Source organism: Peromyscus californicus, unplaced genomic scaffold (genome assembly GCF_007827085.1).
Source record: "Peromyscus californicus insignis strain IS unplaced genomic scaffold, ASM782708v3 Scaffold_11__1_contigs__length_118956290, whole genome shotgun sequence".
In the NCBI taxonomy this organism is placed as follows: Eukaryota; Metazoa; Chordata; class Mammalia; order Rodentia; family Cricetidae; genus Peromyscus; species Peromyscus californicus.
This window is the reverse complement of record NW_026294402.1, coordinates 18,388,531-18,412,275: the sequence shown is the minus strand read 5'-3', so window position 1 is coordinate 18,412,275 and position 23,745 is coordinate 18,388,531. Positions and strand designations below refer to the sequence as shown.

General features: G+C 41.2%; 1 protein-coding gene across 5 annotated transcripts in view; it reads right to left on the bottom strand.

Moving 5' to 3' along the window:
- The window catches only part of Bbs9 (Bardet-Biedl syndrome 9), a 453,439-nt gene that overhangs the window by 208,923 nt on the left and 220,771 nt on the right, over window positions 1-23,745 (bottom strand). For all 5 annotated transcript variants that reach the window (XM_052754897.1, XM_052754886.1, XM_052754921.1 and 2 more), the window contains 2 exons: window positions 19,160-19,332; window positions 8,845-8,997 (listed from right to left, as the gene is read on the bottom strand). In XM_052754897.1, coding sequence (XP_052610857.1) covers window positions 8,845-8,997; window positions 19,160-19,332 — 326 coding nt within the window. The remainder of the gene's footprint in view (window positions 1-8,844; window positions 8,998-19,159; window positions 19,333-23,745) is intronic.

The following is a 23,745-nucleotide window of genomic DNA, read 5'->3' as shown; positions in this document are numbered from 1 at the left end:
AGCTGTAAGAACAGTTAGCAAGAAGCCTGCCACGGCCATACAGTTTGTAACCAATATAAGTCTCTGTGTTTACTTGGTCGGGTTTGAGCGGCTTGGGACTGGCGGGTGAGAGAGATTTGTCCTGACTGTGGGCCAGGCAGAAAAACTCTAGCAACACCTCTTTCCCCTCACTGTGTCTCTCAGGTCCTCCAATACACTGAGGTACTTAAATGGCAGTATTTTAATTTTACAAATGAGGAGATTTGGGTTAATACAAACTGGATGGATGTGCTGCTTACTTTCTTATAACACTATGCCCCAAAGCTAGAGGTGATGGCGAAAGTTCTTTCCAAGGGAAGATTCCTCCAAAACTTCTAGAATACAAACTAAATGTTGATACTGTGCTCAGCAATTAGAAAATCTCTACTCACTGGAAGCCAGATCCTTCCTATGTATAGACATCATGAGTTCAATTCCTGTATGATGCCCTGGAGCTCTCTCCTTGTTCCAGTCATGGGCTAACCTCAATGAGAGATGTTTTGAAGAAGTGTGATAGAGTGGCAAATCCTGCGTGGGAAAGGAGTGCTAACAAGAGCAGAACATGAATGGAGAGTTTCTAGACGGGACATGAAAATGAGGTGTAGCTGAAAAGAGGAGAGATGACTACATTCAGTCAGGCAGCTAACAGAAAGGAGAGAAAGAGAGAGGAAGGGAGAGGGAGAAGTGAGTGGAATGGCAGGGAGGGGAAGGGGAGGAGGGAGGGAGGAGGGGAGGGGGAAGGGGAGGGGAGGGGGAGGGGAGGAGAGGAGAATTGACTGGCCACTACATCAAGACTCAGAACTATCTTAACGCATCTTGAAGCCTGTGGCCTACTTGTTGGAAATGGAAAAGACCAAAAGACCTGATGGCAGAGTACAGTTTCTAAATGAGACCTCTCCATGAGCAGTTTGCTTGGCTACCAGTTAACCACAGTGCTCACCCGAGACAGAAGTCCGTGAGCTGCGCAGGGGAGCTGTCAGTGACCAGTGCTGAAGCCCCTTCCCCAGCCTCGGGAACAAACGGGTGGTAGGCATGGTGGTGTATTTCTGCCCTGCACTGGATTCCAGTCATCCTGGTCTACAAAGCAGGATTAGAAAGCAGGCCGGAACCAGCAATGTCGATGGAGACACCTGATGCAAGATAAGAGTGCAGGCCCTGGGTTCAAAAGCGCTAAGAACTTCAGACAGCTCCTGTGAGCACTGAAGTGATGGCTTCACAAGCCACATGAAGCCAAGCCTGAATCAGTGTAAGAGGAGGACGTGCAGAAAGGCCGGGTGATAATGTCACCTCTGAAACACGCTTGTGGCTGGTACTCAGCAAGTCTCGCCATCAGAGACAGCATCGACACCAGTCACTTTAAATAAGTCCTGACAAGGGCCGGGCGGTGGTGGTGCACGCCTTTAATCCCAGCACTCGGGAGGCAGAGCCAGGCGGATCTCTGTGAGTTCGAGGCCAGCCTGGTCTACAAAGTGAGTTCCAGGAAAGGCGCAAAGCTACAAAGAAACCCTGTCTCGAAAAAACCAAAAAAAAAAAAAAAAAAGTCCTGACAAAAGTAACTAGAGAAACCCTTTTCAGACCACAATTGTGGATGAATAAGAGTTTAAGGACAATAAAACTACAGATTATAGGTGTAATTCAGTGGTAAAATGCTTGCACGGCATACATGAGGCCTTGGATTCAACACAAACACCCACTTAAAGCATTAATTTAATACATTGTGGTATTAGTAATGCTAAAAGACTGAGAATAGATCCAGAATTCCTCACTGCTCCAAATAAACAGATGCCATGTATTTCTCCACTTCTGTGATCTGCATGACCAAAATCAACGGAATATGGGAAACAAGGCTATTGGTGAAATTATTAAGGGCATGGCGACCCACTACACAAGGCAAAGGTGGAAGCTTGCAAAGTGTTTGAGTGCCAGGCACAGTAGCATACACATTTAACCCCAACCCACAGGATGCAGAGGCAGACAGATCTCTGTGAACTTGAGGCCAGGCTGTTCTACAAAGTGAGTTCCAGGACACTGTCGAAAGAAAGAGGGAGGGAGGGAGGGAGGGAGGGAGGAAGGGAGGGAGGGAGGGAGAGTTTGAACATTGGACTGATAGCCACCAGATAAATTAACCAGGCCAGCCCATTGGGCCATGAGGTATATGGGCCAGTGATCCCACCTGTCTGCAAGCCAACTGCCAAGTGTGTGAGTAAACATGTCCTAGGCCATACTGTGTCCAGATGAGCCATCAGACAGCTGAGGAAGTCCAACCAATGTGAGGCAAGCAAGGCCCCAGAAAACGGCCCAGCTGATCCACAGTCAGGAACAATACATGCTAGGGGCTATTGCTGCACGAACTAAGGTCCGGATGGTCTGCTAGTCTGCTATCCAGTAGAGCTGTTAAATGATATAGGTAGCATTTTAGTCAGTGGGAAAGAGAACAAGTTACGCAATAAGCTAGGACTGAGCAACTTCGCTCACCACTTTTGGCAGGGAGATTAGATCCTCACTAAATTGAATAATAAAGTCCAGATGGACTTAAAAGCATATAAAGAATGAGAGAGTACAGATGCTAAAATAAATGATAAGTTGGTACCTCCACACTCCTGACATTTGGAAGGCTAGCTATCCTAAGCAGACGGACTTAAAACAAAGAGATGGAGTTTTACTGTGAAAATATTTTAAAGGTTTTTACATGATAAAAGACATTAAAAATAGGGGCTGGAGAGATGGCTCAGCAGTTAAGAGCACTGACAGTTCTTCCAGAGGACCCTGGTTCAAGTCCCAGCACTTACATGGCAGCTCACAACTGTCTCTAACTCCTGTTCCAGGGGATCCAACACCCTCACACAGACACACATGCAGGCAAAACACTAATGTACATAAGATACAAATAAATGAGTTATTCTTAAAAAGATATTAAAATAAAATAAAAAGCAAATGGAAACACTGTAGAACTTTTTAACATATGATTACATGAAAGATTTACATATAAAGTACTGTATGCATGGTAAGGCCATCATAAAATTATTACAAATGTATTCTACAGAAGGAAAGCATGAACAACTTGATAGACTAATGAACAAAAGGCACACGTGATGCAAATCACACACAAACTACAAATGACCACACAGAATCTGAAAATGCTCGGCTACAATAGTGAGCAAGGGAAGAAAGAAACGGAAAGAAGGCAACCACAGTAAGCCATCCGTCAACAATGATAGCGATCTAAACAAGTACGACGAAAACCTCCCAAACGGGCATTTGTGGCTGGGAATAGAGCTGTGTGGTAGAGGACTTGACTAGTATACGCAGGCCCTGGGTTCTAGTCCCAGCACTATATCCAGAAAAAGGAAGAAGGTATGGAGGGGAGAAAGGAAGCGGGGAGGGAGGGAACAAGAAAAGCTTCTATCTGAGGGTAAAACTACCATTTAGTACAATAGTCCTGCAAATGAGAGAAAGAGAAAGTATGTGTGTGTTTTGAGCAGAGCTTTTGGAAATGAAACAATCAGAAATCAGCCACCTGGGTTCACAATCCTCACATGCCTTGCTTTTTGTACCTTCTCTGCAGCCAAAAAATTTCTGAGCAGTTTGGCTTAAAGGGTTTTGGGGGACGCCCCTAAGGACACAGGGTTTTCATCATTCTTGGTTAAGGTTTCAATTTGTAATGCTGACACATAACAGAGTTTCAGAAAGATGACATATTACTGTAATCTCCTTTGCTGATCAATTAATAGACCATGTTTGAGATGGCATAAGATATTAGTCACATGACCACCAAGAGTATTTACCACAAGCAGTTAAAATTTGTTGACATCTTGTATACCAAGCACTGCTCAAAGCAATTTATGTGTTTATATATGTACACAACTTCATAGAGGATGTGCTATGTATACCATTATTCTGTAAGTGGTGAAACTGAGGCTCAGGAATGTAAATTTCATCTCCTTTTTGATTGTCCAAGTAATTTGCCAGAGATCACACAGTTAGCAAGACGTAAATGAATGGCCTAGATCACAGCAGAATGACTGGGCACAGAGTCCTTAATTCTCATGTTCATATACATCAGAGATTCCTATACAGCCCAAGCCCTGCGATGGGTAAAGTTCATTGTCAACATGGCTGCATTTGGAATCACTCAGGGGACATTTCTGGGTGTGTCTGTGAAGGTGTCTCCAGAGAGGCTTAATTCAGGCGGGAAGACTTGCTCTCAGTGTGAGCAGATCATGGCATGTGCCAAATCCTAGATGGAGTGAATAGGGAAGGAAGGGAGCAAGGTGAGCACCAGCATCCAGCCCTCTCAGTTTCCTGAATGCCGGCACAATATGACCGTCAGGCCTCACACCCGGTTGCCATGACCTCCAAGGAGAGAGGTCAAGGGACAACTTTTCACTACAGATTCTGAGAATCAAACTCAGGCCATCAAGTACCAGTGACAAGCACTTTTACCAAATGAGCCACTTCGCAGGCCCTAAAGGAATATGTGTTTTAAGGGAGAAAAAAATTACCTTCTGTAAAATAGTGCTCAATAATTCTGACAACAGGAAATGAAGAAAATCAAAACTCGCCAGGCTCCTGTCCCATCTGCCTAGAGGCATTTCAGCTGAAGACTGGTTCACAGTTAACTGCAGCACACACGCACAGCCTCATTAAAATAGAAGCAGAAAAGATTTCCTCTACAAGAACTTACATTGTACAACCTTCCTGGCTATGCCAGTCTGCCTGAGTCCTCCAATTATGCCCTCTAGAAAGAAAAAAGTTTCCATCTCTCAGCTCCTTTGAATGTGCTAAAATAACATGGACATGAAAAAGTTTTCTGTTGTTTGCTTCTTTGTAATGATGCCTTCATCAAAACATGGCTTCGAGAATTTGTCTGTGTAAGTGACAAGAGAATGTTCATTCACAGAACAAATATTAACTAAGTGTGTAGAGACACATACTACACTGTGAACACAATGGCAAAAACACACTGTAACGTAAGAAAAATGCTTGCTTTTCCCTCTGTGTTCGTAAAAGAAAATCATCACTGCTTCCGAAAGCGGTGACACCTGAGAACCACCCAGACACAAGGTGTCAAGGAGAAAGATATTTCAATGGACAGCTCGAGGCTCTTCGCTGACTGCTGCTGAGACCTTCAAATGGCACAGGGATCAACAAATCTGAAAGCGCATTGTGCGAGAAAGAAAGAACTCCAAAACGGTAACAGATCTAATTTCAAATTGATACAACAGGAAAACACTTTCAAGCTCTAATAACACACCACGCATGTTAGTGCATATCTATAATCCAGGCACTTGGGAGGAACATCAAGTTTGGAGATCTGCCTGGGCTACAAAGTGAGATCTTACCTCAAAAAATGAACCCAATAGTCACAGAATAGTTTTGTCATGGAGAGTAAAATGGGGCTTTGGTATAGACTGATCCTTCACTTGTTTATTTACCCCACCAAGCAAATTATGCTGGAAAGCTAGGCAAAGGACACAGCTGAGATGACTGACCATAGACGTGTGACGCTGAGGTATGTAATATGCCTGTTTGATCCAAGTAGACTTATCCAAGAGGGATTTTCCTCAGGGCTAGACTCAACCTTAAAGGTAATAGGATTTTTCAGTGTCAGGCATGAAATACCTCCCTTTGAGCTATTGTCCAGGAAGGTCCCAGTGGTCTCCAAAGCAAGATGCTATTGACCTTGCCTGTGGTTACCCACATAACTACATGGTAAGACCCTACTGCTGAAGACACCATCCATTTTTGACTACAGGACAGAGAGAAATCAATCCCAAATTGACCAGGAAACTTCCTCCATGCTAGTTAGCTTTCACAGTGCCAGAAGGTGCTTATGAGGGATTCTGTGGGGAAAGGACATGAATGGCCTTTCCTAGTGCTGGACCCTGCCTGGTACAATATTAACCTAATAGGCAAGAGGTGCCCACTGGTACAATTGTGGCAGGACTGTTATGTGGTAACCAACTACTTTCTGATTGGATTTAAAGCATGTTCCACAGAAAGAAGTTCAGGTCTGGTACTATAAACCTGGTCAAAAGCCCCTGGCTAAGGAGGTCATAGGCCCTAGGGTAGAAGATACTATTGTTATTTTGATAAATGGTCATGTTGTCGAATTACCTTCCAAATGTTTACGTTTATACCCATAGACCTGGGATGCGCTCAACCTTGGTCAGAGAAACTTTTCTTTGCAGTGGGCAGCAACACAGATACTTATAACTGGCCCAAACACTGTGGGGTCTCAGCTCTAAATGGGACATCTTTGTCAATTCATCTCCTTCCCTCCCTCCACAAGGCTCAGGGTGTATCGTGGAATAGACAGTGGAAATAAGATATGAAACACTGTGTTCTGGACGTTACAGGGCTGTGGCACTCATGAGCTCATGGCAGTTGTGGTTTTCTACACCAGTCCTGCACAAGATCACACCAGCCAAAACCCCGGCACAAATGGAGGAGGGGCGTCCAGGCCCCACTCCTGACCGAGGAAAAGAGACTCGTTCTTCTTTGGGGATGAGGCTGTAACTAAGTTGCCCATGGGCCAGGGGATGGCACCACATCCATGTACATATGGGCAGCACTAATCAGACTTAATAAACAGGTTATTTTTTAAAAAAGAGGAGGGCATGAAGTGAAGAGAGAGAGAGATGTGTTATGGGGCCTCAGGGGAGTTGGAGGGAGAAACAGATGGTGGATATGATCATATTTCATTATATCATATATGAAATTATCAAAGACTAATTTTTAAACAGTGAGATTTTCATCAGCTCTGGCTCATCTGCACTGCAGGACTCTATGCTGCAGAATCCCTGTAACCACTGGAAAGGAGCAGACCTCTGCACCCACACGGGAATGTCTCCAGCACACACAGTGAGAGAGGAGAGAGGTACAGAGGTGCGCGGAAACGTGGAGTCTGATGTTCTTCGTGGGTTCTTTCAGCCGCACAAATCACCTCATTACAAGTGCATTCTGTAAGAAGTTTCTGGAAAGACGCCAAGCAGATAAAGAGTGGTTCACTTCTGAGAAGATGACAGAGAACAAAATGAGGGATTTGGCATTAAGAATGGCAGCAATCTTCTTTGGAAACGTATATTCATGTTAATCATATCATTAAAATTAACTTAAAGAAATTAGGCTTTTATGCTCAAGAAATTAACTGTACAGTAACACTTTAGTGTAATTTAACATGAACACATACAGTCAAACTGAATGGTAGTGAACATCAAAATTGAGGCAAATCCTTGACAGTATTCTTTTTTTCCCTCAAAAACTATTGATTCTTAATCTACAAAGAATGAAAGTTTAAAATACACATTTAAGTTAAAAAAAAAACCACCTCTGGGTTTGATACCTATTATTACAAGTGTAAAACCCCAACCTTGAAGCTAGGCAGAGAAAGAATTTAAAATCCAGCATCTACATCTACAAAAGAGGGTGGAAGTCTTGCTACACATCACACTGGGAAAATATCAAATGAAGCTTCCTTCTCAGCCCACTGTGCAGCCCTGTGTAGAGCAGATGTTCAGCACCAAGTAGTTCTGATGATGAAGGATGCTCCAGGAGGAACAGACAAGTGGGCCCAGCAGTATGAGAACAGAGGAAGAGGAGGAGGAGGAGGAACTGAAAATAAGAGAACAAGTGTGCTAGAGAGAGCTGCAGAACAGACAAGGCCTGAGTGCTCAACCCAAAAGTCACACAACGACTTAGGAGCAATCCACAGTCTGTGCTTGCAGAACAATCTATGAGACATTTCTACACACATCATGGAATGAAACTTTTGTAATGTCGTAGTACAGGTGACAGGTACACAGGATAAAATCATACAGAACCGAATAGCACATTCACACCAGGACAAGCAAGTAGGAGCGGGGTTTTAATCAATATCCACATCCCATTTTACAAAGTTCTGAGAGGGCAGACAACATGCCAAAAGCCACCCAGATGAGCCACAACTGAGATCTTGACCTCCAAGACCAACAGTCTTCAAATATCCAACGGGATGTCACTGTACATGAGCTCTTAAGTGGCTGATAATTTTCAAGGAACCATGCAATTCTCACAAAGCTAATGTGTTACCAGAATAGAGATAATAAGCCATTTTCTTCATCTAGGAAAACTAACTCTGGACAAACATCTGATCTTCACTTTCAGAATCAACAGAATGGAGTTAGAGGAGGGGTTAAGGAAGGTACAGTAATGAAAGATAACAGAACAAGAGGGAGTTGGAGTTGGGGGTGATAATGAAAGGTGGGAAGAGGGAGTTGGGGTGGTGGTCAGTATGAGCAGTGTGGTAACAGACACATAGAACTAAACATAGCATAAAATCAGATGGAACTTAATAGCACATTCACACAGGGGAACACAAGTTAACCTAAACAAGAGTCAGGTTTAAACAACGCCCACATCCTACTGGTGCCATTATGCTAGAGCTTTCTAAAGAGTCACCATGGGGGAGACTAGGGCAGTGACACATGCATATGTCTACATTACTTGTCACAAGTTCACAGGAATATGTAGTCATTAGACTTTTGAAAACCTCAGTTTTAGAACATAAATACCACCAATGCTATTTTTAAAACAATTAGTGACACCATGTGAAAGACCCAGGAAGACACTATGTGGCCAAAGTCTTCATTATAGTCATACAAATACTGGGAGTATATGGTAGTTGCTTGGGAAAACAGAGAATAAAGGTGGTATTATGGGCTACACCAAAAATCAGATAACAATCCTAACCACACTGCACAGCACATCTTAGTATTCTGGTGCCTGACCCTAGGGGTGGGAGAAACATCTCCAGCTGTAGACAATTGCCACCGATATGACACTGACCTGCTTGTAGGTTCCGTCTAGCAGGGTGTCCAGGTGTTGGAGTGGAGCAGGTGTCTTCTCTCTGAATCTCGTTAGAAGCCGACGCTGGATGGCCCGAAATTGCACAGCTCTTTCAGATAAAAGTTCCTCTAATTTCTCTCCATTTATTCGCAGCTAGAAGGAATAATTTCTTACATTGGGGTTAAATAGATACAATAAAAGAAATCCTGTCTCAAAAAACCAAAAGCCAAAAAGAAAAAAAAAGATGCTTAAAATGCATACAATGCAATGTAAGTTTGAGAAAGAGTTGAACAGATTTAAATGGTTTACAGAGAAATGGGAATTAGGACTGTACAGTACTTGGTGCCTGAGGACACAGTCAATAAGAAAATAGGTAAGTGGAAATGTAGGGATTGCCAAAGTATCTTTTGGGACCAATTATCTTTAATAAAAACTGGCTATATAGAAAATTTTTAATTTCTTTTTTTCATTACAATAAACCAAATAGCAGAGAGAATAAAAGCTTAGACACAGACGCACTAGAACTGAATTCATTTTTATAATTTCGGCTTTTTATCACTTAAATCAAAAGCCACTGGTACACATCCCAAATGTATACAAATACACACTTCACACAAGTGATAAATTACTATTTTAAAAGGGCAAACAAAGGGCTAGAGAGAAGTCTGGGTGAGCAGAGCACTTGCATGAACATAAAGACCAGAATTTGAATCCTCAGAACCCTATAAAAATGAGGCAGATGTGCTCTAGTCCCAACCCACAGACAGAGACAGAGCATCCCTGGGACAAGCTAGCTACCTGGAATAGCCAGAATTGGTGAGCTTGTCCTGATAAATGACGTGGAGAGGAATCAAGGAAGATATCCAACGTCACGAGTCATCTTCCAACACACAGGTACATCCACATACACACATCCTGTATTAGCTACTTCTCTATTGCTGTGATAAAACAGTATAACAAAGGCAACTTATAATAGAAACTGACTGGACTCATGGTCCCAGGACTTCAGCGCCTATGACAATGACGTGAAGGCAGCATCCCAGCTCACACCACACTGCAGCAGAGACAGGAAATAGCACAGTGGGGATGGCAGCAGGCTGAAGCATCCAACACCAGCCCTGCAACACACCTCCAACAAGGATACATCCTAATCCTTCCCAAAGAGTTCCACCAACTGGGGGCTCAAGGAGCCTACAGGGGCCTTTCTCATTTGAACTACCACACAGCACATGCAAATTAGCATACACACATGAATGCAAACATGTGTGTACACAACACCAGTACACACATACAAAATTAATTCTACACAATTAAACCCTGTAAGCAAAGGGCAAGTTGCATAACATAATAGTAATAACTATAAACATGACAAAAATTATGCCATAGTATCTAGACAACATCTACAAGCCAATGTAAAAAGGCCTATAGGCCAACAGAAATCACTAAGGAAAAAGAGAAAATGGGAAAGTTTCACCAAAAAAGTTAAGGACAACTTTATTCATTTATTTTCTCATCACATGACCTTGAATTCAAGTTGCTCTTGTCTCAGCCTCCATGTACCTGAATTATAGGACTGTACCACAAAGCCCAATCCACTTACCCACAATAGCTCTTAAACAGTAGCCTTTGATCTAACAATCCCACTGCTATGAATTTATTCAAGCAATAATGCTTACATATGCATGTAAGGATATTTATAACAGTATTTGATTGTTATTACACTTAGATATTAATGATCAAAATGCCCATCAAGAGGAGTCATGATTAAATAAAGAGGAATACTGTGCAGAGTGTGTGTTGACATTCAATACTTTCTAGTGATATATTAAATGAAGCAACTAAAAAAACAGACTGTTACCATGTGGTACTGTCCATGTGTGTTTCCAAGTAAAACTGAGTATTAGCATAGTTCTGACTACACAGAATATTTCTAGAAGATATATAACTGACAGGCTAGGGGATGAAAATCAGTAGCCTAACTCCTAACTTTGAAATATAATATTAATGAAAGAAATCTAGTCAAAGCCTCTCTCTCTCTCTCTCTCTCTCTCTCTCTCTCTCTCTGTGTGTGTGTGTGTGTGTGTGTGTGTGTGTGTGCGTGTGTTTTAAGACCTGCCTTTTTTCGAGACAGGTATTCTCTGTGTAGACCAGGCTGTCCTTGAACTCAAAGATCTGCCTGCCTCTGCCTCCCGAGTGCTGGAATTAAAGGCATACACCACTACACCTAGCCAGTCAATGTCTCTTAAAGAAAAAATACTTTCATTATCAAACATTAAGTGGCAGAACTGAAGAACTACAATATCTATAAACATGCTAACACAGAAAAGGGAAAATCTCATGTGGTCCCAACCAATTGACAATTAATGTCTGCTGAGGAAATTAGTGTCTCCAAGCTATAAGCCCCATAATTGATTAATCAATACAAAATGATAAGCACTGAAACCATACACACACACACACACACACACACACACACACACAGAGAGAGAGAGAGAGAGAGAGAGAGAGAGAGAGAGAGAGAGAGAGAAAGCAAAAGCAGTCTTAGCAATGTGCATATGTGTGTGTATATATATACAATAATAACCAAATAAAAAGCTATCAATTTGAGAGTAGGGAAACATGGGAGAGTTGGAGTGAGGGGACATGGGAGGGGCTAGAGGGTGGAAAGAGAACGAAGGAAATAATATGATTAAATATTTTAATTAGGCCAGGTGATGGTGTGCACGCCTTTAATCCCAGCACTTGGGAGGCAGAGGCAGGCGGATCTTTGTGAGTTCAAGGCCAGCCTGGGCTACAGAGCGAGTTCCAGGAAAGGCGCAAAGCTATACAGAGAAACCCTGTCTTGAGAAAAAAATTAATTAAAAGTGTATTAACCATTGCCAGGACAGAGGAGTTGGGAATCAGTAGAGAGGAGAATGGCAGGGTACAAGTCATCTGATCAGGGAAACAGGAAAAGTGGGGCTCCTCAGGGGAGGGGAGGGAGGCAATATAGAAAAGGCGAGAAGGGTAAAGGAGATAACAGGATACAGTGATTTGATAGGGAACTCGGAAAGGGGAGGAAACTCTTTAGGAAAGGTGGGGAGGTAAATACAGAAGAAAGAGGAGGTGGATAAAATAACCAAAAGGATGTCTAGAAAAGCCACAGGAATCATGCTATGAACTATTTACAAGAAATACTGTAATACACATAACTCCATTCATAAATACATATATATGTATATATGTATATATACATATATACTTATATATATAAAACGATGCTTTCTAATCTAGGCTGATGATACTCCCACCAAGAGCCAAAGTCCACCTAACAAAAATCCCAGTACCAAACATGAGAAGCCTGCTTTTGAGTCATTTGCCAGGGCTGCCCAAGAGTCTCTAAAAGCATACAGCCTATTGCTGCTACCCTTGGTTTCCTACCATAGGTGCAAATAAGTCCCTATTGCTGAGGACACCATTCACTTCAGAAACAGCCAAGAAACCCCTGAGCTGGAACTGAAAGCCTCCCCCTGAGGACTAGCTTTCATGGTACCAGAAAGTTCCATATGAGCTCCGAAAGGAGGGAGGCAACCGACAATACTACCCAACTATGATGCCTATGAACCACACAGACAAACAGCATGGTACAATAACCCTAAGGGGGCAGTAGTGGCAGGCATACCTTGGTGGTAACCCACAGCTCTCTAATTCAACTCAGTGCTAGTTAAATCTGGTTACAGGAGTAGAACCTACAACCACTGATTAACTAAAACAGCACAATCCCTATCAACAGTCTACTAACATTTTCCTTATACCCACAGATAAGTGTCTCTTCCTCAAGGAAAATTCTCTTTGCAACAGATGACCATTATAGAAACCAAAACCAATCAATATACAGAGTTGTGAATCCTACTGATACATTTGCAAAACATTTCCATACCTAAAGCTCAGAGAACAATCCAGAAGAGGGGGGATAGAAAGACTGTAAGAGCTAGAGGATCAGAGAGTTTTCTATAGATTGTGTCTCCTAGTAATAACTGAAGCTACATTCATAAAGTCTCACCAACATGGACTGCCCAAACATGGGCTGAACAAAGACAACACCAATGGACATGCCAAAGTGGATGGGGAAAGCCCATGATGCCACAACCCTACACGAAGAACTATAGGCAACTGAGGGAAGTTGAGAACAGGAGAGGTAGTCTTCCCAAGCAGAGTGCACCAACTGGTTGTCTGGTGCCAAACAGTCAACCTTGAAAACATGAATACAAGTAACATTATATGGACTCAACAGGTATCCAAAAACCCAGAGAATATATTTAACAAAATCATAGAAGAAAAATTTTCCAACATAAAGAAGGACGTGCCTATAAAGGTACAAGAAGCATAGAGAACACTGAAGAGATTGGATCAGAAGAGAAAATCTCCTTACCACATAATAGTCAAAACACTAAACATATAGAACAAAGAAAAAACATTAAAAGAAGTAAAGGGAAAGGGCCAAGTAACATAAAGACAAACCTATAAGAATCACACCCAACTTCTCAATGGAGACCCTAAAACCCAGAAGGGCCTGAACTGATGTCTTGCAGACTCCAAGAGACCACAAATGCCAACCGAGACTACTATACCCAGCAAATCAGTCAATCACCATAGATGGAGAAAATAAGATATTTCATGAAAAATTCAAATTTAAATAATATCTATTCACAAATCCAGCCCTATAGAAAGTACTAGAAGGAAAACTCCAACCCCAGTTAGTTAAATATAGCCACAAAAACACAGACAATAGATAATCTCACACCAGCAAAATTCAAAGACTCTCTCTCTCTCTCTCTCTCTCTCTCTCTCTCTCTCTCTCTCTCTCTCAAAACACACACACACACACACACACACACACACACACACAAAACCAACAACAAAACAATAGAAATTAACAATCATTGGATATTAATATCCCTCAATATCAATGAACTCAATTTCCCCCAAAAAAGACACAGGCTAACTGTGGTGATATAGTGTCCCCCAATATATTGTGCACCCTAATAAACTTATCTGGGGTCAGAGAACAGAACAGCCATTAGCCAGACATAGAGGCCAGAAAATGGTGGCACACACACCTTTAATTCTATCACTTGGGAGGCAGAGATCTATCCGGATCTCTGTGAGTTCAAGGCCACACTGGAAACAGCCAGGCATGGTGACACACATTTTTAATCCCAGGAAGTGATGGCAGAAAGCCTTTCTGTATATAAGGTGTGAGCACAAGAAACTAGAGGCTTTTAAGCTTTTAGGCTTTTAGCAGCAGTTCAGCTGAGATCCATTCAGGTGAGGACTCAGAAGCTTTCAGTCTAAGGATTCATGGAAACAGAATCTGATGAGGAGTTGTCAAAGTGAGGTTGGCTATGGTTTGTTCTGTTTCTCTAATCTTTCAGAATTCACCCCAATATCTGGATCTGGGTTTTTTATTAATAAGACCCTTTAAGATTCATGGTACAGGCTAAAAGAATGGATATGAAAGCAGGATCCATCATTCTACTGCACACAAGAAACACACCTCAACATCAAAGATAGACATTGCCTCAGAGTAAAGGGATGGAAAAAGATTTTCCAATCAAATACACCTAAGAAACATTACTAAAGCTTAAATCACACTTCAAACCGCACAGCTTAGTAGTGGGAAAATTCAATACCCTACTCTCACCAACAGACAGATTGTCCAGACAGAAACTAAACAGAGAAATAACAGAACTAACAGATGTTATCATTCAAATGGACCTAACAAATATCTACAGAACATTTCACCCAAACACAAAAGAATAAACCTTCTTCTCAGCACCTCATAGAATCTTCTCCAAAATTGACCATATACTTGGCCACAAAGCAAATCTCAAAAGAGACAAAAAAATTGAAATAACCCCCTGTAATTTATCAAACTACCATGGATTAAAACTGGATTTCAACAACAACAGAAACAACAGAAAGCCTACAAACTCATGGAAACTGAACAACTCTCTACTGGGTTATTACTGAGTTAAGGAAGAAAGAAAGAAAGAAGTTAAAGACTTCTAAGAACTCAATGAAAATGAATGCACCAACATACCCAAACTTATGGGACACAATGAAAATGGTGCTAAGAGGAAAGTTCATAGCACTAAGTGGCTTTATAAAGAATCTGGAGAGATCTCATACTAGCAACTTTACAGCACACCTGAAAGCTCTAGAACAAAAAGAAGCAAACTCAACCAGGAGGAGTAGACACCAGGAAATAAATCGAGGGCTGAAATCAATAAAATAGAAACAAAGAGAACAATACAAAGAATCAATGAAACAAAGAGTTGGTTCTTTGAGAAAAATTAACAAGATAGACAAACCCTTGTCCAAATTAACTAAAAGGCAGAGAGAGAGCATCCAAATTAACAAAACCAAAAATGAAAAGGGGGATATAACAACAGATTCTGAGGAAATCCAGAGAATCATCAGGTCATACTTCAAAAACCTATACTCCACAAAATTGGAAAATCTAAAAGAAATGAACAAATTTCTTGATAGGCACCACTTACCAAAGTTAAATCAAGATCAGATCAACAATTTAAATAGACCTATAACCCCTAAGGAAATGGAAGCAGTCATTAAAGGTCTCCCAACCACAAAATCCCAGGACCAGATGGTTTTAATGAAGAATTCTTCCAGATTTTCAAAGAAGAGCTAATGCCAATACTCCTCAAATTATTGCACAAAACAGAAACACAAGAAACATTGCCAAATTCTTTCTGAGGCCAATCACCCTGATACCCAAACCACACAAAGACTCAACAAAGAAAAAGAATTACAGAGCAATTTCACTCATGAACATTGATGCAAAAATACTCAATAAAATGGACCCAACAGGTTATATTTAGGAATATATATGTATATTCATATATTTATATGTACATAAAAACATTTAGTTATTTACAAAGAGGCTGTGAATTTGAAGGAGTGTGGAGAGAAGTATATGAGAGAGTTTGGAGGGAGGAAAGCAAAGAGTGAAATGTTGTAATCTAATTATAATCTCAAAAATAAAAAAATTAAAAGGATATATGGGCAGCTCAAAAAAAATAACAAAATGAATTTTAATAGCTAAAATTTTTAAATGAATAAAAGGGGCTGGAAATGTAGCTCAGCTGGCAGAGTACTTTCTTAGCATGCTGGAGGCCCAGGGTCTAATCCCTAGCACTATGTGCTCCAAGCATGGCCATGCTCAACCTGTAATCCGGACACTGAGGAGCTGAAGACAGGGGCACCAGAGGTTCTAAGTCATATTTATCCTCAGGTGCATGGACTTATGGTGATATTTTATTTGTATTAAAATGTTATTTGTATGTTAATAAATAAAGTTGCCCGGGGGTCAGAGCTATTAGCAAGCCATAGGAAAGCAGGGCAGTGGTAGCGTACGCTTGTAATTCCAGCACTTGGTAGGCAGAGCTGGGTAAGTCTCTGTGTGTTCAGGGATACAGCCATTATTGGATACACATGCTTTTAATCTTAATACCAATCATGGAAAACCTGGAGGCCTATACAGACAGGCCGTGAGGAGGCGGTCATGTGGTTGGGTTTACAACCAATGAGAAGGCAGGACAGGAACTCTATATAAAGACTTTAACACAGGGGTAGCTCTGGTTCGGAGAGGTAGGACCACCGCAGGAGGAAGGGTAAGGTTTTAGCTCTTAGCTCTGACCTCTTGGCTTTCTTCTTTGCATTGGTTCTGTGTTTCTTATTTAATAAGAAGGTTGGATACATCTACATGGACTCTATAGGCATCCTGGGACACAGGGGACCCTGTCCTAAGAACAATGACCAGCCAATTATAACTCCCCTACCTGAAATCTGCTTCCTTAATAGTCACTAGGTCTATGAACACATGGGATACTAAAAAGACTTCCTCAATATGCAGCTATTGACCAGGCTGCTAGCTCAGTGTGTAACATGCACCAGAGAGTAAGGTGTTTTTCAGTATCACAATTTCATAATTTAGGGGCCTAGGGGCTGGCAGGATGGCTCTGTGGGTAAAAGGCTTGCTGCACATGCCTGTCAGCCTGACTGCACAACCCACAGTGAAGGAAGTAAGCCAACTGCTGAGAGCCAGCCTGACTCTGGCAGGGCCTACACTCCCAGTTCCACACCACACTCAGTAGTGATGATAATAATAGTAATAGTAGTAATAAAATAATTGCAACATTCTAGCAAATATTTATTGATCATGAGGCCCAAAACTATTTCAGGTACCAAGAATCACAATGAACAAAACAGAAGGAAATCTCTTCCTTGATTATATAAAGCAACACAGATTCTAAAAGCTATCTTGATTAAAAGTCTAAAAAATTATTCATAGCTAAAAACAGACAGTGGCAACAGGGAGCAAAGGTAGAAAAATCATTACCTTTGTGTGTATAACAAAGTGCCTGAACTCCCTCTCCCAAAGGAAAGAGCCTGATACGGAAACACTGGGGAGTCCCTATCCAAGAAATCAGAGGGGAAGTGTATGGCAAACCTATTAGCCAACAGGATACAATAATCACTATTTTAAATATTATGAACATGGAGTTAGTATTGCCTCTCTGTGGACTCTGTTTCATAAAACACTGGCCTCTTACATCAGTACCGACAAGCAAGAATTTCCTGAAATATATCTTAAAGAGTAAAGATGATCTCATCTGTTCTTTAACACACAGCCTTAGCTAGCACCTCTGCTTCTGCAAACCTATCCTAGAAATAAGACTTGCAAAAACCAGTGGGAGGGGTCTGGGGATGCAGCTCAGTGGAAAGGCGCTCACCTACTAAAGTGCAAGGCCCTTAGATCCACTCCCTAACACTCCAAAAGAAAGAAAAATTATATGTGTGTATGCATATATATATATATATAGGGGTGTATCCATAATTATACTGAAATATTAAAATTCAAAATGTCTATATTTAAAATACCTCAATATACCCCCCAAACTGTCAATTTTAGTGGCACAATTGAGTCAAATACATACTAACCCAGAAATAACTATCAGCTGGGCTGGGGAGATGGCTAATGGGTAAAGTGCTTGCTGTGGAAGACTGAGGATCCGAGTTCAGATCTCCTATATAAAAAGTCAAAAAGCCTTGAGTGAGGGCTGGGGTGGGATATAGACATGCAAAACCTGGAGCCCAGCTGGCAGCCAGTCTAGCTGGAAAGGTGAGAGATCCTCTCTCTCAAAAAAAAAAAAACAGAGAGAGAAGACACGTGATGTGAGCCTTAGGAATGGCTGAAAACTAGTGACTCCATTAAGAATAATCACTTTCAATAGAAAATCTCTTAATAATAAAAAAATTTAAAAAATTAAAAAATTATTAATGTATGTAAAAAAAAAATAATAATCACTTTAGAGGTGTGAGAGATGGCTCAAGGCTAAAAGTACTTCCTGCTCTTACCGAGGACCCAGGATCAGTTCCCAGAACCAATCCTCACAACTGCCTGTAACTCTAGTTCCAGGGAACCTGGCACCCTCTTCTGGCCTCTCAGGGTACCTGCATGTATGTGATACATATACATACACTAAAGACTACACACATACACATAAAATAAAAATAAATAATAAACCCTTTAAAAATAATAAGTAATAACGCTAGTAACCAATGCTAGGTTTTCAAAATTCCCTTTTTTTAATTCCCTATAGAATCTGTTCACAGACTATTCAGTAAGTGCACCTGGTGACTTTAATACATACAACATTTAAAATAATGATAGCCACTGTCTAATCCCTTCAGAAAACATGACTCTTTCCAGATATGAAATCAATCTTCAAAGGATATAGAAATGTCACTACTTAGATACTCAAGAGAACCCACCATACAAGAACATTCGGAGCAGCAAAGCCACCGTCGATCTCATTGCTTTGTAAATTTAACGATTTCGCATCTACTATACACCCATGTCAGGTACAAAAGAGCATTTTATGCATTTAACCGCTATTCCAATACAGAAGCTCTGCTATGCTGGTTATAGATGAAAAAATGAAAAATTACTTTATAGTCACATCTCATTTATGTCCTGCTTGAATTAGTTTAGCCAAATGGCTGATGATAAGTTGAAATAGTTTTAAACTGGGTCATTGGGGTCAATGGTTAAGTCTACATGTGGGGGAATTCAACCAGCTTTTTTGAAGGTGAGACCACAAGCTTAGGCCCAGCCTGCTACTCTGTAACTAGGCAAAGTTCACCATCCACAGAACAGCTCAGAGCCCACAACATACCAGCATGTACCTAGAATTCTCACTTCTGCACTCTCTTTCTCTTTGATTTATTTTTATTTGGTTTAATAACATACCTCAAAATGATGATCAATCAACTCAAAATATTCTTGAAGGGGTATACATCCAGAAAAAGAACATGCAAAATCTTTGATTCCCTGTTTTTCAAAATATTCCTGAAGGCGAAGGATAAGTTCATTTGTTATGAGCCAAAGATCTTCAAATTGCTCGCTTTGAATGCGGTATCGTTCTAAGAGAGAAAAATAACAAAGGAAAAGTACTCATGGTTATTAGCTGGAATTAAATGAGTTTGCAACCTTGACATGAACACCAACTAAAGGATAAACATTTCTTTTTTTATAACGTAGATATGATTTCTGCTGGCTTCCTACAATACATGTCTGCTGCTTTGCTGCTGTCTTCTGTATCAACCATATAACGATTTCAGATGTCCTTCTAAGGGAGATGGCCAGAGACAGGCTGAGTGCAGTCCTTCTCATCGTGTGCCTAACAGTAAATAGAATGAAACAACCCAACTGTGGTGGAACACTCGACTCGAAAGATAAACAGCCATTGAAAAGGTGCAGTATGGTGGTTCCAGTCTACTTCTGAATACTGGTGTGAGAGAAATCATTGCAATTACGATCAAAGATTTCTGTTTTGTCTAAATTAAAAGGAGAATTCTGTTTCCCTCTGCTCCCTGAGCCCTGAGCACGAAAAGCTCCTGTGTATTCTCTCATGATGATGGCTGTGATGGCGAGCTCAGGACGATAGTGATTATGGAGGCAGCAGTAGCAGCGGCATCTGTAGAATCAGCTGTGGATGGGGACCAGTCAAGTGCCAAATACTGTGGGTACACCAGCTTCTTGTTATAAAAAGAGAAAGCAAAGCACACAGCATTCCAGTGACCCAACCAAGGATCAGGAAACACATTAAATGTGACAGTTTGAATTCATACTACATACATTCTTCCCTACCTATTTTAATTTGCCTATTCTTCAGGGCATAGTTTGATTTCATCTACCCCACAATAAACTGTTTTCTCTACATCCACAGAAGCCTGATACACACCAGGTTCTATCACAACCACACTGTTAGTTAAACTTCAACTGTCTCACAAGGGAGTGATGCCATTCTCATTTTTACAAAAAAAATAAATAAACTCAGAAGAGTTTACTTAATTAACAAGGTAATTCAGCCAGTTATGTATGGAGTAGAAACTGGAATTCTAATTACTAATATAGAAAGATTAACCATTGATCTTAACCACATGACAATGCGACATCTATGTAAATGTTCACAGGCTCAATGTGTCTACTGTTCACCAGGCACCTAACCACCAAGTTTCAACTTCCAAGAGGATTATACAAAGTCCCTTGAAAATCTCAGGAGTTACAAATTCCATTTAATTCACCATTAACTATTTATATTATATACAATATTCTAAAGAAAGAAATATTAGAAGCATTGGCAGGATGAGGATTATTTCAGCCTTCCTGCTTACAATATGTAAAGACTGGGGTAAAATGACAAACAGATATGTGATGGGTTTCTTAGGCTTTTCTATGGTACTCTGGCAAAGAATAAATGTATCCCTATATGTTGACACTTGGTTTTAGGACTTTACTTTTATTAGCAAACTCAGAAAGACAGATTCTCTTATTCCCCATAGTCATCCTCTTGTTCTGCTACATATGTGTATTCCTTACTTTCCTGTTGTCAAGATAAATATCACGACCAAAAATAGTTAAGGAAGAAAGGCTTTATTTTAGTTTACAGTGTCAATGGGATAGTCTATTAATGGTGATGAATGCATGGCATGGCAGCAGACACAGGAAGGAAGTTGGCTGATCACATTTTTATCCACACAAGGAGGAGGAGGGGGAGGGAGGGAGAAAGATGGAGCAAGGCCACAAATCATCAAAGCCTGCCGATAGTGACATACTTCCTCCAGTAATGCTTCACCTCCTACAGTTTCCAGAATCTCCCAAGACAGCAACACCAACTGGGATTTGAACAAATGCAGAAGCCAGGGGGACATCTCTCATTTAAACCACCACAATACAGAATAAACAATACTGGGTTTGCCTGCCACAGTCCATGCAAAATGGCTGCTCTACTCTACTGTGATTAAATGTTCTCTCTGCAGGTGACAAAGGTTAGGGTGGACATCACATCCACTGTCTTTAAGGCTGACTCTTCTGTAGACAACATAGGCACCCTGCCAGTGCCTCCTTCAGCTTTGATGATGCTTCTATTTCTACTTCATATTGGTTTCTCACATCTTCTGATGGGCTTCCTCAGAAAGGCTGGCCACTAGCATCTCTAGCTCCCATCCCACCTGCTTCTGTACCTCAAACAGAAATGTCCTTGTCTCTCAACTGCAGCAACTCTTGGGCTTTGTGCATCTGCACTGTCAAGAGTCCAGACCTTTCTTACACCTCTCTGTGGTCACAGGAGACCATTAGGAAAGAGCTTCCATCAGAGTGAAGGAGGCTGAGCCCGATCCTTCATAGCTGCCAACTTCTGAGACTTCTGCCCTAAGATGCTCATGTCCTTCCATGTGTAAGTATCTCTTCATAAAAGTTATGAAGTATACTTGACAGGCGGGAGATGTAGGTCAGCTGGTAAAGTATTTGCCTAGCATACACAAGACCATGAATTCAATTCCCAGAACTGTATAAAACAGAAGTGGTAGCTCACAGTTGTAATCCCATCACTTAAGAGGTGGAAGGAGGAGGATCAGGAACTCAAGATCATCCTCAGCTATATAGTGAGTTCAAGGTCAGCCTGGGATACAGACTCTACCTCAAAAAAATGGTAATTGATACAGTTAGCATCCAATAAGCATTGTTTATTCTCCTATTACTGCCACTGTTCTCCCCAGCGCATGGTAAACACAGCGTGGAGATTTCATTGTAAACGTCTATTGACTCACATAGTTTAGTCAACCCATGTACAGCTAATGCCAGGTATGGGTGGTGTATGAGGCAAGGTAGGGATGCTGTGGGATGGCAAGAAAGGCAGGCAAAAAATGCCCCTATTTAAAACAATAAGTAGGCCAATGAAATGATTCAGAGGATAGAACTCTTGCACACAGTCAGGATGATCTGAGTTTGATTCCTAGATCCCACAAGGTGGTCACATGGTTACAGAGAACCAATCCCCAAGATTGGTCCTCTGACCTTAACATGTGCCAGCATGCATGTGTGTGTGCAGGTGTACACATATGTAAGCAGAGGCAGAGTTTTTCTATCCTGACTGCCCAGTCCCAAATAAATACACAAAAACTTCTATTAATTATAGAATGCTCAGCCAATAGCTCAGGTGTAGCTAGAGTTTTCCTGCCTGGCCCACGGTCAGGGCAAATCTCTCTCACCTGCTAGTCCCACAGCCACTCAGACCCAACCAAGTAAACACAGAGACTTATATTGGTTATAAACTGTACGGCCGTGGCAGGCTTCTTGCTAACTGTTCTTATAGCTTAAATTAATCCATTTCCATTAATCTATACCTTGCCACATGGCTCGTGGCTTACCGGCATCTTCACATGCTGTTTGTCATCATGGCGGCTGGCAGTGTCTCTGACTCAGTCTTCCACTTACCAGATTTATTCTCCTCCTTGTCCTGCCTATACTTCCTGCCTGGCCACTGGCCAATCAGTGATTTATTTATTGACCAATCAGCAACACACTTGACATATAGACCATCCCACAGCACTCAGGCTTACTACTAACTAGCTCTTACATTTAAATTAACCAATTTCTATGTATTGCCACATGGCTCATGGCTTTACCTATCCTCTAGCATCTTACTTCTCCAGTAACTGACTTGCTGGCATCTCTCCCGACTCCGCTCTTCTTCATCCCAGTCCTCAGTTTGATTGTTCCGCCTAACTTTATCCTGCCTTCTTATAAGCCAAACAGCTTTATTATTAACCAATGAGAGTAATACATATTCACAGTGTACAGAAGGATTATCCCACAACAGACATATGCAACACAAATGAATAGATTAATTATCTAAATAATGATAAATGATAAATTAACATAAAAAACCTGCAGCCAATTTAAAAGAAGGAAAAATCAGATTAATGAAACCCTCTTTATAAAGCGAAGTAACACAAGACCACCCTTTATTTAGTCTCAGCTGCCAGGAGCCATCCCGGTGGTGGATGGGTCCTGTAGAGGATGTAAGGAGTCGGTGGGAGAAGGAAGTGAGCCAGGCCATGGGAGTCGAGAGAATCTTGCAGCCTGACTGACTAGCAGCCAGAGTGTTTCTTTATTTATACAGAATTTAGTTAGGAGGGATACATTCATGATGTTCCAAAACATACATCATATCATTTTTAGTTTTGGACATGTGTTTCACTTCCTTTTGCTCATCTTTTAGTCATTATTAATAAACTATGACAGAACAGAGTTATCATTTCCAATCATTTTCCCTCAAGTTTTGACATCATTAATAAACAGTTATTGTTCTTACTCATAAACCCCATAACCCAATTTTTGAGAATCTAGAGACATATGACAGCCTGTGCTCAGGCTGGTTGCTTTGGTTGCTTCAAGGACACTAGACCAAAACAAAATCTTCAACCACCGTAGGCATTTTTGCCATGTCTCAAGCAATGTATTATTAACTCTTAGTGGTCAGAGTGCCCAGG